At 39.9% G+C, this 17299-nt stretch overlaps 1 protein-coding gene across 1 annotated transcript in view; it reads left to right on the top strand.

The window, feature by feature from the left end:
- The window catches only part of LOC123867060 (nephrin-like), a 370840-nt gene that overhangs the window by 198985 nt on the left and 154556 nt on the right, over positions 1–17299 (top strand). Inside the window, exon 5 of the mRNA XM_045908906.1 lies at positions 7828–8036. Coding sequence (XP_045764862.1) covers positions 7828–8036 — 209 coding nt within the window. The remainder of the gene's footprint in view (positions 1–7827; positions 8037–17299) is intronic.

Here is a 17299-nt window from a genome sequence, read left to right as displayed (position 1 = left end):
TCAAATCCAAATCATGGGCTATCCTGCCCTCCGTCAAATTATTAAAACCTACCCTTGAACTGCCGAACTCTCAGTTTTAATATCAAGTCAACAATAAATCCAAACGACTAACTTCTCATTCGATGTATACAAAATCCGAACCACTTATTGCAAATTACTTTCCACTTCACAAAAGACTAAATTCTTAAAAAAAAACTAAAAATTTTAATCACCAAATCAAACCCAATAAAAATTTTAATCAAATGTGGGTTGTTTACAAAAAGATACCACAGCGAAATTAAGACAACGTGAGACACGTCCCGCTTCTGAATTATTGGCGTCACTCAGAAAAGCAGGTATTATTTAAATATTTTTATCGAATTATTGGAATGTCCTCTCCGAAACCAACACAAAAAAACACGAGTTTAATGTGCAAGGTTATCCGAGAGTTTTAATCTAAACAAACCAATGCCAAAACAAATAATCTAATCAGAGCGTGATTGCTATCACAACATCTAATTATCCAGTTCACAACCCAAATACCGAAAATATGCGATATCGCCCCGAATCTCGGAAGGAGACTAAACTAAAACCTTCGAAACACCCGTATTTATGCAAGTTCAATCTTGTTGGCCGCCTAGCAACAGATTGTATGACATCGAATGAGCCAAATATCGATTTTACCAAACTACCTTCATCAGCTAAATTAATAATTTTATATTATTTTTGACAACTCAAATCAAATTTTTAAAAATAACCTTACATAACTAATTGGAAAGGGTTTTGTTTAGTATAATATTGTAGATTACCTCCACGTTATTTATACGAAGTTAGGCTCTAAATAATCAAACAAAATCTGGAAAGCCTTTTAACAGAATGAAACAATGTCATTCAAACGTCACAGCCTGAAGTTGAAACAAATTACATCATGGAGATAAATGTTATTATTGGATCATAGATTTTCGGATTTTTCCCCTTAAGTGTGCTAAAAGACCTACCTACCTGCCAAATTTCATGATTCTAGGTCAAAGGGAAGTAACCTATAGGTTTCTTGACAGACACGACAGACAGACAAACAGAAAGTTAACGAAGTGATCCTATAAGGGTTTATTTTTTTCCTTTTGAGGTACGGGACATTAAAATGTGGGTTTTTAGGAGTTGACTGCAATTTTAAAACTGAAAAAATTAAATAAAGTAAGAAAAAGTGTTCGATATAACAGTTTATTATATAAAATGTATAGAAACAATTTTTTTCTATGCAGTCACAATCCATAGGCAAACAATCATTATCTACTATTTTCCCGCTATATGCTAGGGAAAAAATCAAGGCAAAATTACTACTACAGAATAAAAAAAATAAAGATATTATAACAAGGAACTTAAAATCTCAGTAATATGTACATAAGTTAAAGAAAAGTTACGGAACCCTAATAAAGTAGTCCCTGATGGACCCTGAAGGGCCGGTATATATCATCGCTATAATCCTCCTCAAGATTATACACCCGTTTCTTTTCGTGCCTTTGTATTTTCTGCGCCATTGTGGAATCATGACCGGATATGATTTATAAGGCCGACCGTTTGTCAGTTTTAGCAGGTTTTTGAAAAAATAAAAATAGCGAGCAAACGAGCAAGCGGGTCACCTGATGTTATGTGATTACCGCCGCCCATGAACATTTGCAACACCAGAGGAACCACCAATGCGTTGCTGGCCTTTCAGGAATTTGTTAGTCCACCCCTTGAACAACTCAGGAGGAATGTTCAAGAGGATTTGTGTTGTATTGCGTAGTGGTACTTGGGGCTTGCTTGGTGGCTGGCTTTTCCTGTATGCTTAGCAGTGGGAGGGCGAGTGGTGCATGTCGCACTATACAGATTTGCCTTTTTAGCGGATCATAGCAAATTCTTTTTATATTATTGATATCCGCAAAGTAACGCCTGCTTCTATACAATATGCACCAGGATAATCATCGAGTGTTAGTATCTAACTTGGCTCATCCTTAATCAGAAGATAGTTCAATCTAATTACCTTCATCTAATTACAACAGAGATCCCGCACCGCTAAGCGATTAAACAAGCAAAAGTTTGCAGGCCACTAAGCGCATCGGTGCGCCAGAAAGCTCAAAAATATTTCATGCCTCTTGGCTCTTGCCTTTTAAATTTACGCCATTGTGGAACCGTGGCCGAGTTGTATGATTTACGAGGGTCGGGGGTCGGGCGTTCGTTACCCGCGTTTGTTCTAGGCTCCACGCAAACGGCCCACCGACCAGAGCCACCGATGGTGTACATGATTTTTAACACGTTTTATATGGAATAGCGGCACACGTGAAGCACGTGGCGACCACTCATGACTCAGTCAGACAATTCACGATAGTTAGGAAACTTCTAACAAAACGTCGAGGCTTCGAAATCACTGGCAGGCGTCAAGTGTTAGTATACTTAATGGAACTCTAAATCGCTTGATAGCACGGCTTTGCTGGTAGAGTAATAACTAGGCCGAAGCCTCCCACCAGACCAGACCAGAAATGTAGAAATTATAAAATTCCCAACCCCTGCCAGAAATCGAACCCGGGACCTCCCACTAATAAAACCACAGCACTTACCATTGCGCCAGGGAGGTTGCGGCAAACGTGGCGTGCGACAGCCAGCGGTGCCTGTGGTGGGTAGCCCGTTTGCGTGGAGCCTTAGCGTGCCGTGTAACATTTTACCTGATAACCCATCTGTGCATCGCTTCCGTGAAAGAATTCGGACGGTGTCGTGTTTTTCCGGGCCCCTTGTCTTCTTTGTCTTATGACATTCGGGTACGGCCCGTTTAGATTATTTATCGTATGAATAATTTAGATTTATCAAACAAAATTGTTCACGGAAGTTATTCATTGAATAACTAGGTTCTTTTTCACGATTTATTGTTATAATCTGTTAATCTGTGCTATAATGTGCAGTTTTACGTAGCTCAGAAAATATTTTTGTAAAGTATCCTGTCTTGATTAACAGAGGCTTATATGGTATCGCCATCGCCGACCCACTTCTGAGCACGGACTTCTTGATATGAGAAGGGTTTGGTTATAGTCTACCACACTGGCCAAGTGTGGATTAGCAAACCTCATAAACCTTTGAGAGTATTTTAAAGAGATAGTTGTATCATTAGTTGATCGCTAAAGGGATAGATTCCTCCGACATCGATGGTGCGCATTGTCGGCGAGAACTACCACTCTCGAGTCTCAACTAGTATGTCGCAGTTACAAGAGCTGTCAACAAAAAAACTCGCTTAGTGACGCTGTCTTGGCGGTCAAAATCCAAAATCTATGGTCAAAATACTGATGCATTTTGCGCAGGGATCAAATAATATTTATGAGTATGTGGCAGTCGCAAACTCGCTCATAGCTCACTATCTCCAGCTACACACTCACTTCTCGTTGCTCGCCAACCCGTATTCAGTTTATGTCAGTCAGTCAGTGTCGCCTGATATTCAGATAAAGTTGGCTAAAACAATAACTTTATCACCTATTCAAATCAAACAGTTTAAAATACCTAGTAAAACGAAACGCTAATAACGTGCTATATGGGGAGTAATGATACGGGAGGCTATTCATACGTCCGGGGTAATAAGTGGGCAAATAACATTTCGTTGCGGGCCTGCCTACCACGATCATAGGGATCAAGTCTCAAGCGCAACCGATTAAAATTTTAACTTATTCAAATACTATCAGGTACGATTTTAGGCCAATTAACTTTACTCGTAACTTCATTTTGTAACCAAATTTCATATTAATAACTAGCTATAAATGCCCGCGACATCTACCGTCTGGATTTAGGTTTAAAAAACTGGTCTCACACGCTTAACCGTACTATCGTACAAGATATACCGATACCTAACACTTTTACGTAGAACACTGCACTGTAAGCTAATTTTTTTTATCACATTTTTTTGTGATGTAACCACAAATTCCGGTTTTCAGATCTTTCCCTTTACTTGTGCTGAAAAGTACCTTATAGGTTTTTTCGACAGACACGACAGACAGACAGACAGCAAAATTATCCTATAAGGGTCCTTTTTTCCTTTTGATGTACAGAACCCTAAAAATCCCGTGGGAACTGTAATGAAAAGTAGTCATATGTCACTCTGCAGGTCTTCAATCATTATATTCATGCCAAAAATCCCTGCGATCCGTTGCGACGTGATTGAAGGACAAACCAAAGTCAACGCAGATGTAGTCGCGGCCATCAGCTAAACAAAACATTTCTACATAACCGTACCTACTATAATATCTGCTCGAGACAAAAGTAATATTTTATTTAAATTTTAATTTTCAGGTTTATAGCCGGAGTGAAGCATTACACGAAAACGCTTCATTACTTTTCAAAACAGTTTTCAACTTATTTACATAATTTTTCAGAGATATACAGTCTTGGATTGTTGGCAGATTTCACTGGATAGATAAAAGAAATCGCATTTATTCTGCCTACAACATTTTGCTATAAATAAATCAACATTTCATTTTTATCAAAAGTGAATTATGTGGATTGTAGGTCGGTTTGTTTTGATAACATATCTCGTTGGTTTTCAATAAGTTTAAATATTGCATAATATTGTAGTAATATTCTAAACCCTAATAATATATAAAAAATAATATTCTAACAGCTTAGTATAACTAGTTAATAAAGTAAACGAGTGCAGTAATAGGGTGGGGTTAAGCATGAATGTGTCAAAAACAAAGTATATGGTTGTTTCGAAGAAGCCACAATTGCTGTCACAAATACAAATCGGACATAATACCTTAGAGAGAGTTGACAAATACAAATATCTTGGGTCATGGCTAACAGACTCATGGAAAAGTGACACCGACATCCGGGTTCGCATTGAAATTGCTCGCACATCTTTTATGAAGATGAAGAAAGTTCTTTGTGGTCGTCAACTCTCTTTAAAACTCCGTATCAGTTCCTACAATGCTACATTTGGCCCGTAGTTTTATATGGTTGTGAGGCATGGACCCTAGTGGAGGACTTGAGGAAAAAGATCGACGCCTTTGAAATGTGGACGTATCGCAGGATGCTTCACATAAGCTGGACGGCTAAGGTGTCTAACGCTGAGGTTCTTGCCAGGATGCAGAAGAAGACCGAGTTAGTTAAAACCATCAAGCAGCGTAAGATCTCGTACCTGGGCCATATTTTGCGCCACGATAGGTACCGCCTGCTGCAGATAATTATGATGGGAAAAATTGCTGGAAAAAGAGGGGTGGGAAGAAGGAAGAAGTCATGGCTACGTAACATAAGGGAGTGGACTGGCGTAAAAACAGTAGGAGAACTATTCCGGCTAGCCATGGACAAGGAGAAGTTTAAAAAACTGACTGCTGACCTTCAGTAATGGAGAGGCATATAAAGAAGAAGAAGAACAGCTTAGTGGTTATGAGGTTCGCCTTCTGTTTGGGGGGCCGGGGTTTGCCCACACACCCACCATCCAGTTATGTGCTTGCTTCAATGGTGAAGGAAAACATCGTGAGGAAACCTACATGTCTGAGATTTCTTCATAGTAAATTTCTTCTGAAGATGTGTGAAGTCTGCCAATCTGCTATTAGTGGTCACTATGGACAAACCGTTCTCAGCGTTTTCAGAAACCTAAATCCACCGGACGAAGTTACGGGCATCATTAACTGATTTTATAAGTAACTAGCGACCTGTCCCGGCTTATCGCAATTTTCATAAGGACCTCTAGTTTTTTGAAAATAAAATATAGCTTATATTACTCACGAATAATGTGCCTTTCTACTGGTGAAAGAATTTTCAAAATCGGTTCAGTAGTTTACCCCCCTACAAACAACTTACAAACTTTACCTCTTATAATATTAGTGTAGATCGCAGGCAGTATGGCCTCGTGGAGCTTGTGACTTAGCAAAACCTCAGCCATTATATCGCCGCTAAATTATGTATGAAATAGCTCTCAATCGATCGAATGCCATCTCCATCACGATTCCGGCAAGCGATCCCAGCGTCCTATTATTAGTGTTACGGCCAATAATAGAAAACCTTTTACAGTACATTAAAGTTCAATGTTCAAGTCTTTTTACTATTCGGAAACATTTTGGGAATAACGTTTTGGTAATTGAGATCGTATGCGACCTTTTTACATCAGCGAAATTTGATACCAGAATTAAACGCGCTTCGGCAAAGTAACACTTAGACGACCCCGTGGCGCAGTGGCAAGCGCTGTGATCTTATCAGTGGGAGGTTCCCACTCCCACACAAACACACACACACACACACACAAAGGAAGTGGGAGGTTTAGAATTTTATAATTTCTAAATCTCTGGTCTGGTCTCGTGGGAAACTTCGGCCGTGGCTAGTTACTACCCTACCGGCAGAGCCGTGCCGCCAAGCGAAGCGTTCCGATACGATGCCGTGTAGAAACCAAAGGGATGTGGGTTTAAAGAAAACTGCGATACCGCTTCAAGGTTACCTCGCTGCCATCTTAGTTTTAAGTTTGGACTTGCTTTTACACAAGTTTAAAATTGACCTGCAGCTCGCTCCAGCAATGCGCGGGACTTTAATTACTTTTATACATGGCATAATGCATAATGTTGTATATCAAATCTTTGAAAAGAGCAACCGCCGAGTTTTCCTCGGTAGAAAAGGCATTCCGAACCAGTGGTTGACGATTCAAAAGTACTTGTAAAAGTCTAATTGAATAAAAATATTTTGAATTTGAATTTGGAGATCGTTGCTCAGTTGTGAGTTGGCGATGAATTGATCATGATATTGTTTTTTTTTTTAATTGAGTTGACATGACTTTAGTTTTGACTGAAATGTACACCATTACTATTAATTAATTCGACTAGATTCGGTACGCTCGCTGGTATCCAACATTCTCAAAGGGAATCTAGTTTGCATTCGACACATACACAGCAACCACACAAGTCACACTTTGAATTTTCAAATTTACTACCTACTGTAGTAGCAGTTGCATAAAATAGTCCCGAAGCTATTTGCCAAGTTGCACCTGTCAAGAAGTGCGCACGTTTGCGAAATACAATATTTGCGAGCGACAGGTGAATATCGAGTGTCGGTTTATACCGGCATGTACCGGTATATACCGGTATATACCACCGTGGCGCGTATACCGGTATAGTGCCGCAAACCGCACGGCACGGCATGAAAGATTGCTCTGTATATTGCATCTTGATATTTACATAGTGCCAGAGATCGTGGTGTCGATAGTTTGCTTTGTAACAATGGTAAAATAAATAACTTATATACCTACCTATGTAAATGATATTAATCTTCCCAAATGTATGGTGTATAACTAAGTCATAAGCATGGCATTCCGTACCAGTGCGAGTAAATTGTTTGGCTGATTCAAAAGCACTTGTTTATTGGGATAAAAATCTATGTCTAGACTATAGAAGGAGTGTGGGTCTAGTTGTAACAAGGCACATCAATCGATTGATAACTAAGTTGTTAAATTGGCCGAAGTCAGTAAGTGGATGGGTGACCGACTTTGGAGGTCTCAATTTGACCTTTTCATTTAACAAATCACGTTAAGCCGTCGGGTCCTGGTTATTATCACTAACATAATATCTGATAACAACTAGTATAAACCCTAAGATTTGAAATCTCGTTCTCTCAATGTCGAGTTGTACGCGGAAGCATCTTGGAACCCACCAAGAGTAGAGATTTATCTCATGCCAAGAGAACTCTTACTATCAAGTGTTTTATAGGGAGGCATCACGACCCTCAGAAATCTATAAAGAAATACCATTTTTTTTATAACATTTAACATGGCTAATATTCTTTATTAAAAAAAAATACCATATTGCTATAGCCATCTCTGAATCTCATGGCACATTTCCATTGTTCCAGCTTCGACGTCCGTGGCAAGCACCTCTCGGAAGCCCGGCACTGGTCAGCGCCCGAGGTGTTCGGTCCGCGTGCCCACTTCTCCACGTCACCACCACCGGCCTCGCTCCTCGTCCGAGACGTGAAGAGACGCGACGAGGGCGTCTACCGCTGCCGGGTCGACTTCCGCAACACGCAGACCACCAGCTTCCGATACAACCTTACTGTTGTTGGTAAGTTCTTCGTATCACTACCCATATTATAGTGCGAAAGTGTGCTTGTTTATTGCTTTGCTGGTTTGTCCTTCAATCACGTCGCAAACGGATCAAAGTAAAAAAGTTATGGAAGAATTAAAATAGGACGAGTTCACCAATCACCGTGAGTTAGAATCAATATGCTACGAAACCTTCTTCTGGCATCCGTCGTTCCTCGCACAATCCCTACTTAGATTTTTTTTTTAAATTTATTTATATAAATTACAAAAACAACCTTATGAAATATATCTCGCCAAACTGCGTCGCAGAATGATAGATGATGCCCTCTACTTCATCCGCATTGATTAGGTTTTTTAAAAATCCCTTCTGAACTCTTTGATTTTCCGGAATAAAAGGTAGCTTTAATCCTTCACCGAACGTATGTTATTCCTGCACCAAATTTTATTAAAATCGGTTAAACAGTTGGGCCGTGAAAAGCTAGCAGACAGACAGCAAACAGACAAACAGACAGGCATACTTTCGCATTTATAATAGGTATTAGTACGGAAGTATGGATAAATAAAACAATAATAATGATACAAGAAATACTCAACAATAGAAACTAATTCCAAATTGAGTAAGTAGCTGAAATATCCAAATATATCTAAAAATGGTCATAACACATTGGTTGGCGACATTGCACAAAATGCAAAATTCAGCGCTATCCATGAAGTTGACACCTAATATCTAAAAGGAAATCTGTATTCAAATCTTCGATACTCATTCACTCACCACACAGCCCCGTGCAATCCAATAAAATCTCGGACGAATATCTCCCTGCTTGAAGATTATATTATGCAGTAAAATTAATATCTTTAAAATAAATATTGCAATACCATCTTCCTACTATCGTACCGCAAGGTATCGTCAAGATCTGCACTCGTACGTAGTTGAAAATCCACGGATATGTGCGAAGCGATTTGTCTCCTCGTTTCTGATTCGAACTGCTGGTATGTGCAACGCCCTTTCGGCATGTTTTCCCTCCACTTTTAATATAGTGAATAGGCATCGTTTAGGCAAGCACACTCTATCTAAGACTGGATCATTACTTGCCATCAGGTTAAATTGCAGCCAAGCGTTAGTCTTCTAAAAATTGAAAAAATCAATCGGTCAAGTGCGAGTTGAACTTGCACACGAAGGGTTCTTCATGGCGGCCATTTTTATTTTTTTATTATTTCAATGTGTAAACTATCGTGAGTGATTTCCATTTTAACTATAGAATGTACCGGCTATACTTACGTATTTAGTCGATGTGAGCCCGACTAGTTTCAAACCCATCCAGGGTCCTTTTTCATAGGACCCCGGATTGTTACAGAAATACGCAGTCTATGAAATTTGCAATTCTCTACCTATGATATACGGAATACAGCCCGCTGACCAACAAGACGGACGGACGGACGGACAACGTACATTTGTAATCCCGTTGGCACTCTTCGGGTATGAAGCCCTAAAAAAAACTTTTACGAACTTAAGAATTTACCCTCCTCCTAAATGAGTCACACCTTAGATGTGCGAAATTAAATTGTCTCCACCAATTTAGCTGACATCTGAAACACCGCTTTTGAATACAAATTTTCCATTAAACGCGTAGGTACAGTCTACATCCAACACTGAGTACAAAGTTCCACCATATTCCACCTCAGAGAGACCTCGCACATTGTTAACACATCGCATAACATCTCGTTAGTGTCTTACGTAGTATTCGAATCGTTGTTGGGGTGTAGGCATATTGGTTTTAGAGCTGATGGGATATTTTGAGAGGGCTTTTGAAAAAGAAAATATTTTGGAAGAACAAGTAAATATCAAACTAAAAAAATTCTCCGGCGGGGAGGGGCAATGCAGGCACAAAACAAGAAACAGACAGATAGAAGAAAAAGAATCGACAACACAACAATTTAGTAAGTAGCTACCAAGATATTGTAAAAGAAAGCAAGAAAAGCCGGTAATACCTTCATACAGGTTAAAACATAACCCTCCTTTTGGGCTTCGCGGCGGATAGGTAGACTATGGTAATTCGGCACACCCTAAAATAATAAGAAAGAGAGGAGGAGTCATAATATGACAAACTATTTCTTTCCTATCAAGTAACACCTCCCCAAAATTTTCCACTAGTTCTCCATTTAGGGTGTATGTTTGTGATCGATCGCCCAAGTTCGTCGGTATGTTCAATCAACGTCTCTTTTGCGCCCCGTACGCCCCGTATGCCCGTATTCATCAGTAGGTATGCTGCTTATTAATTTAATTAACTCGCTCTCATGCCTCAGCTTCGTGTAAGACGGGTTTAATTAAAGTGACCTTCATTGTACTCCAAGATACGCCAATGTGCTTCAGTGTGTACGAGTGTTTTACCGCAGACCTCTTGATTCAACAAGCCCTACTTTCATTATCTGGTTCTTACTTTGGTTTATATTTATATGTTACTCCAACGGATTATAATTTACTCTGCCAATTAAACTACTTTTATGAGAAGACACGTAAGTACCTATAGGCCTATAGCACGCGACAGGTTGAGATGGCAATCAGGGTATGAGGCGGGGGGACGTAGGTTCACAATCTTTCGACAGTTCCCAATCTCGCGAGATAGATTATAATCTAACCGTATTTTTTTGAATGTGACATATACATTATTCAAAGTCATAAGACGTATTCGATCTATCCAAAACCACCAATCCTAAATCCAGATATAAGTTACCCTCTGACTGCAATCTCACCTGTTGGTAAGTGATGATGCAGTCTAAGATGGAAGTTGGTTAACCTGGATGGGGTATGGCGGTTTTTATTAGACCCTTTTTTGGTTTCTACACGGCATCGTACCTGGACGCTAAATCGCTTGGCGGTACGGCTTTGCCGGTAATGGGTTACTAGCCACGGCCGAAGCCCCCCACCAGATTAGACCAAAAATTTAGAAATTATAAAATTCCAAGCCCCTGGTGGGAATCGAACTCGGGACCTCCCGCTAATAACTCCACAGCGCCAGGGAGGTTGACAAAGATTCAAAGATATTTTTTCATCTTAGGCCGAGTGTAGCTATATTAAAGAGCGAGTGATAAACAGTAGATTACTAGGTATAACTTTAAATGGGTTAATAGCTGAATTATGCGCTTTTCAACGTTTCCAAACTACACTTAGCCTACTGCTGTAGCTACTGCTGCACAATTACTAAAGTGGCAGTAAAACAACTTTGTTTCATAAAATCCTTTTGTTTAGCTACCAGATGTACATCGAAGCTATTTTGCTCATTTAATTATTTTACGGTGGGCGGTGCCGTGCACAAATGTACCAGAATGTCAACCAGCAGGGAGAAGTGGCGAATGCTCGTGAGGCGTGTAACATCTGCCCCCCAAAACGTCACTTCATGATGACCACGACCGCTCTGCCAAGAGTGTAACGACAAAGAAGAAGAATTATTTTACAGATTCGTGTAGTGTGCTTGAGATCAATAAGATTTAGATATTATAAGAGCCTCAAATAGCGCAACGGTTAGGTGTAGACTGAAATCCGAAAGGCCGGTGGTTCAAATCCCACCCGTTGCACTATTGTCGTACCTACTCCTAGTACAAGCTTTACTCTTAGTTGGAGGAGAAAGGGGAATATTAGTCATGATAAACATCTTCGTATAAAATGTAGCCTATGTCACCCAGACCATAATAATAAACCGATTGGAAATGCATTCGTCAAAATCGGCTCTGTAGTTTGGGCGCTACGGTGGAACACACATAAATACAAACCTACATAGACTACTATAAAATCGCAACCCATCCTTTTGGCTTTGCGGTAGTCGGGTAAGAATAGTGGAACGGATAGTCGTAAATCAATCGGAGTGCGAGGATTGGAAGTAGTGTCGGTAATGTGAAGTGTGAAAGAGTAAGTCGTGACCTTCATGGTAGAAATGCCATGGAAATGCTAATGGGTAGCGCCGCTCGCGCCTGGACGTGATAAGCGCTGACAAATGTCAGGGCACGGGCCATGTCTATCGAAATATGCGTACTAATAATTCCATTGAATATGACTATACGAGCCCGTTTTTAAGCAATTAATTTATCACTTGCTTTAACGGTGAAGGAAAACATCGTGAGGAAACCTGCGTGCCTGAGAGTTCTCCATGTTCTCAGAGGTGTGTGAAGTCTGCCGATCCGCATTGGGCTGGTACTACGCCAGCAGACTACGGCCTAGACTCTTCTCACCCTGAGAAGAGACCCGTACTCAGTAGTGGGCCGGCAATGGGTTGACCATGCAAGAGCCCATGAGGGCCAGACCCTTTTTTTTATTTTATAAAAGCTAAAAGTTCCTATGCGCATTGTTCCCAACACAGGTGGGAACGATCAGCGACTATGAAGTTTGGACCATCTTGGCTTTGGCAGATAACAGGTAACAAAGGTATATAAAATTGTTAACATTATTGTCAAAATTTAAGGGTGTCTAGGGGTTGCCATGATACTAAGTGTCTGGCAATGTGTGACGGGATTTCTAATATTTTGCCAAAGAAAATATAAAATAAAGAAGGTCCAGCCCTAGAAGAAAGTCAGGTCTGACGGTCATAGACTACTTTTTATCTCGGAAAATCAAAGAACTCTCACGAGGCTTGCAGGTTTTGACGAAATTTTGTACAGAGATAACTTACATCTTGGAGATGAAGATAAGCTATTTTCATCCGGGAAAAAGTATCCACGGGGTTTTAAGAACATACTTAAATCCACGCATTTCTAGTTATTTCTGTAACCACATACCAAATTGCAGGAATGCCGTGTGGGCTGGAATCTACAGGCTTTTCTCAGTTTCAAATTCAGTAATTTCGCTTATTAAAATTTCTAGGTTTCTGAATGAATTCATGGAGCCATCATAATTTGGCTGGTCATGGTGCTACGAGTATATTCTTTGACGTAGATATGAATTTTTGTCACATACAAACTGACAAAAATGCCATTATTGTAAAAACCAGCAAGTATTCCGCAAAACCCATCATATCTGTCATCGAATGTCAATTAATAAATAAATACATGAGATAAACAGGCAAAAGGCAAAATATATTCATGATATTCAAATTGGTTTTCAATTTAACCTCGTCACTTCTGGCGCTGCCATTACAGATATATTGTATTTTTTATTATTTATTCAAAGATAAGTTACCCTTTGACTGCGATCTCAAATAGTCAAAAAGTCTTAGATGGAAGTGGGTTATCTTCAAAGGGGTCACCATCATCATCATGATTAGCCCGTCAAAAAGGGTTTACGTCATAGTCTGCCACACTGTCTCAGTGCAGATTGGCAGACTTCACACATCTTTGAGAATATTATGGCGAATTTTCAGAGTTAGCTTACATACCGGGGAAGCACATAAACTGCTTTAAATCCCGGAAAAAGAAAGAATACCCATGGGATTTTCGAAAACCTAAGTTGCGGATACCATTTAGTACGAAATCAATACTTAGATTTCAATTCGTATACCTAAGACTCCCACCGTGTTCACCATAGCGCCAGAAGGTCGTCAATTAAAGTATTTTCAATAATGAGCGTCCCCGATTCCGTGTAATCTCTTCCTGAGCGTTGCCGGTACGAGTATCATGCGACCTTTGAAACAAAGCCGCGTTCGATTGCTTTCGGTCCTTTATTGTTATACGATCACTCATTTTACTGCTGCCATTCCATTCCGTTTGATTTTAATTTACGACCCGTTTGGTGTCCGATCCCTTCGCAAAAGTGCTTCCGTTTAAATGTTTTATTTTACTTCTCTGCTTTATGTAATGTAGTTTATTTTAGGCAAACGTATAGGTGTGTCGTATAAAAACTTGTGAGCATAATCAGCGGGCGATGGAGAGAGCTATGCTTGGAGTTTCTGTACGTGATCAGATCAGAAATGAGAAGATCCGTAAGAGAACCAGAGTAAACTACAAAACTTAATGGGTTGCTGACATGGCAATGGGCAAGGCACTTAATTCTAAAAACCAATACTCTCAAATCCCAAGGCGCTCGAATGGCGTAGTACATCCCGGGTGAAGTCTGTTAATCCGTATTTGGCCAGCGTAGCAGAATATAGCCTAAACCTTTCTCAATCTGAGAAGAGGCTCGTCTTCAGTAGTGGACTTGTGATGGGTTCATAATGATGATGGTGACAGTCTTATTTATTTCATACACCAAACTTAATCTGATTCAATTCAATGAATCCCAGCTTAAGAGGCTCCTTGTGTTCTATATAAATGTGCGCGATCACCAGTAATGGGAAGATCCCTTAATGCAATTAATCAGCTCGATACAACGCAGGTGATTGCTAACACTTCCGTTCGATTACCGTTAGTCGTTCCCATACTCCTTCCTACCCCACACGTTGCGGACACCCAAGTTGTTATCATCAAGGTGGTAAGGTTCTGTTTCGTTTGCTCTAGCTGTATTCGTTTTCGTGTGTTTCCTGCCACACCGCGCAGGGTTATTTCGGTGGGGCCCGTTTAAAGCATAAAGCCCAATTGGGTTTTACATTCGACACAGCGGGCTCGTCCAATCTAACTTTAGTCTCTAATTCCGAAGCGAGCCATTGACCGTGCGCAAAAACAGTGTGAATTCATCTGTTCAGGTCAAAGATAAATTCTGTGTAGCTCCGGGGAAAACTTCCTGATTTTATAACACACACTAACGTAGCTATCGGAGTTCTTACTAAGGAAAGCATTGAATGAAACTACCTATAGGTTATTTTTAATTTAACTTTTTGCTAACCCTTTCTCTTGGAAACACTTTACATAATATTATGTCAGTTTTTAAGAGAACAGTGGAATTTAGCAAATCTGTATAAATCTATTAACACTTATTATATAACATCTTTTCGCGTGCTCTTTCAATTATACTAAATAGTAGATCTATAGAAATGATTACCGAAAACATATTTGAAGGCAAACTTTTAATAGAAATTTTATATTAATTAAAAGCACTGCGGTTTTGTAGGTGGGGTTGCGTAATTATCCGGCACAATAAACTAGCTGTTACAGTAACTCCAACTTCATCTAAGTAATTTTCATTGAAATTCGACAATAACTTGTAAAGCCTATTTACCTCTGATAGTTTTCCGTTCCAAATTACAGCTTTCTTGTACTGATAGTCTCTGAACTAAGCCCGTGGCGGGATAAACAGGCAAAACATGGCGAAACATATAAGGATTCCTTGTTATTCGAAAACTTCGAAACCCTAAAAATTGACGCCTTGCATGAACAAACAGACCTACCCAATTGAGGCAGGTACCCATAATTACTTTGTAAACGGAGAGCGCGATTGAATTTTCATTTAATTTGCGATCAACTTCCTCAGAAGACGTTCCACTTGATTGAAAGACAACAAAGTGTTAATCAGATCCAACACCTCCCTGCGATCGCCTCCCAGATTCCCTTTCAAAGTGATTTTAAGTTCAAAACTCCCTTCGCAAACCAATCGATGCCGAACATGTCTTGACTGTAAACGAGTTTTTGAATACGCAGGGCTCAAACAGGTTCTTACTCTTTGATTGACAGCAATTAATTAATTTCTGTTGTGTGGAGATCCTACGATACCTTGTTCAACAGTGGATGTCTATCATTGTAATCGACCAACAAGTAACTACAATGTTCATTATCATTATCGACAGAGCTGGGCATAGATCTCTTGTAGGGACTTCCAAACACCATGGTCTTGTACTGCCTGAATGCAACTGTTCTGTCCACCTAGACTCTTCCAACGCTGCGCTTTCCTTTGCGAGTTCATTGCCACTTCAGCTGCACAACTCGTTAGCTATGTCAATTACTCTGTTCATTACATTCCAGTTAAATTCTCTGCTTCAAAACCGTTCTAAAATTTGGCAGTAAACGTATAATTAAACGCAGAAAACGCTGAACAAGATGGAATAATATTTTGGACAATTTGATATCACAATTTTTTCGGAATACATATTTCCCACACTCAAGAGAGAATATGTAGGTACACCGCCACGATTGTTGTATAGAACCGCAGTTGAGTTACATTACATTAACACTGAAAAAGTCACCGACATATTAATTACAAAACAAACGACCGTATCGGCGAGTGGCAAAATGGCGATGCATAAATACATGATAAAATACAATTTATTCATCGCATTCAAATTGGTTTTAATTTTAACCTCCTCACTTCTGCCACTTTTATTGGGGCCATAAATACAGTGGGTGTCATTACTGTTATTGTGCTTTCGGTAATGAGTGCCGTCCCGTGCCGGCCCCGTGCCCGGGATGTAATTACTCCGGACATTCCTGCCATTCATTGGATCGGCCTTTGAAACAAAACCGTATTCCATCGCGCGCTCCTTTATTGAAACGCGATCACTCATTTTACAGCTCTCTCCAGCGATCCTATTCATTTCCTTTGCGTTCATTGATTGCTCTTTTTGCATCGATAGCGCAATATTATGAGCTAGAAAATCTACAGGCATGCGAACTTTTAGCCGTAGCCGGCCTCTCACAATAGACATGATGCATGGCGATTGTCGAGCAATTAGGTTTGACTTGATTTGCAACTCAGTCAGAGATATCCGTAGGAGAACCAGAGTAACCATAGGTATATAGTTCAACGAGTTGCGAAGCTGAAGTGGCAATAGATAGGGCACATAGTTCGAAAAACCGATCCACGTTGAGGTCCCAAGGTGCTGAAATGGCGACCTCACACTGGAAAACGCAGCGTTGGTAGACTCCTGGCTTCTATAATTCCCGAAAAATCAGAGTTCCCACGGGATTTTTGAAAACCTAAATCCGCGCTGACAAGGTCGTGGGCATCCGCTAGTCGTTCCAGATTAAACTATCATTTCACGAGATTATCCAAAGTCAACGTGGCCTGACTAAGGTTGAATTCTATAGCAAGCACTTTAAGTTTGCTTAGACATAAGTTTTAGCTAAAATGAGACAGATTTATGCCAGCCAGGTATAACGCTGTCTCGTTTTAACAGTGTCTTAAGTCTGAGCAAAATCAAAGTGCACTCTATAGATCTGAGCCTAAGACCCTGACTCTATTTGCTGCGTGAAGATCTTGCTTTAAGTGCCTTTTTCAGCCCGACTTAATAAACAAAACAGCTTTTGCTGATGAGTGAAATACAAGCAGTCAGTTAAACCATAGCCTCCTATAACGAGGATAATACCATTATCGTTCAGGTATTCATGAATATCATAATTTTAATTAACTGTTGAATTCTGATCTCAATAAAAATAGGACTAGAGTTCAATTTGCAGCGAAGCAAAAAACATATTTTTAATTACTTGCCT

This window comes from Maniola jurtina, chromosome 1, assembly GCF_905333055.1.
Source record: "Maniola jurtina chromosome 1, ilManJurt1.1, whole genome shotgun sequence".
Taxonomy (NCBI): domain Eukaryota; kingdom Metazoa; phylum Arthropoda; class Insecta; order Lepidoptera; family Nymphalidae; genus Maniola; species Maniola jurtina.
The sequence above is the reverse complement of the archived record's forward strand: the minus strand, read 5'-3'. Positions and strand labels throughout refer to the sequence as shown.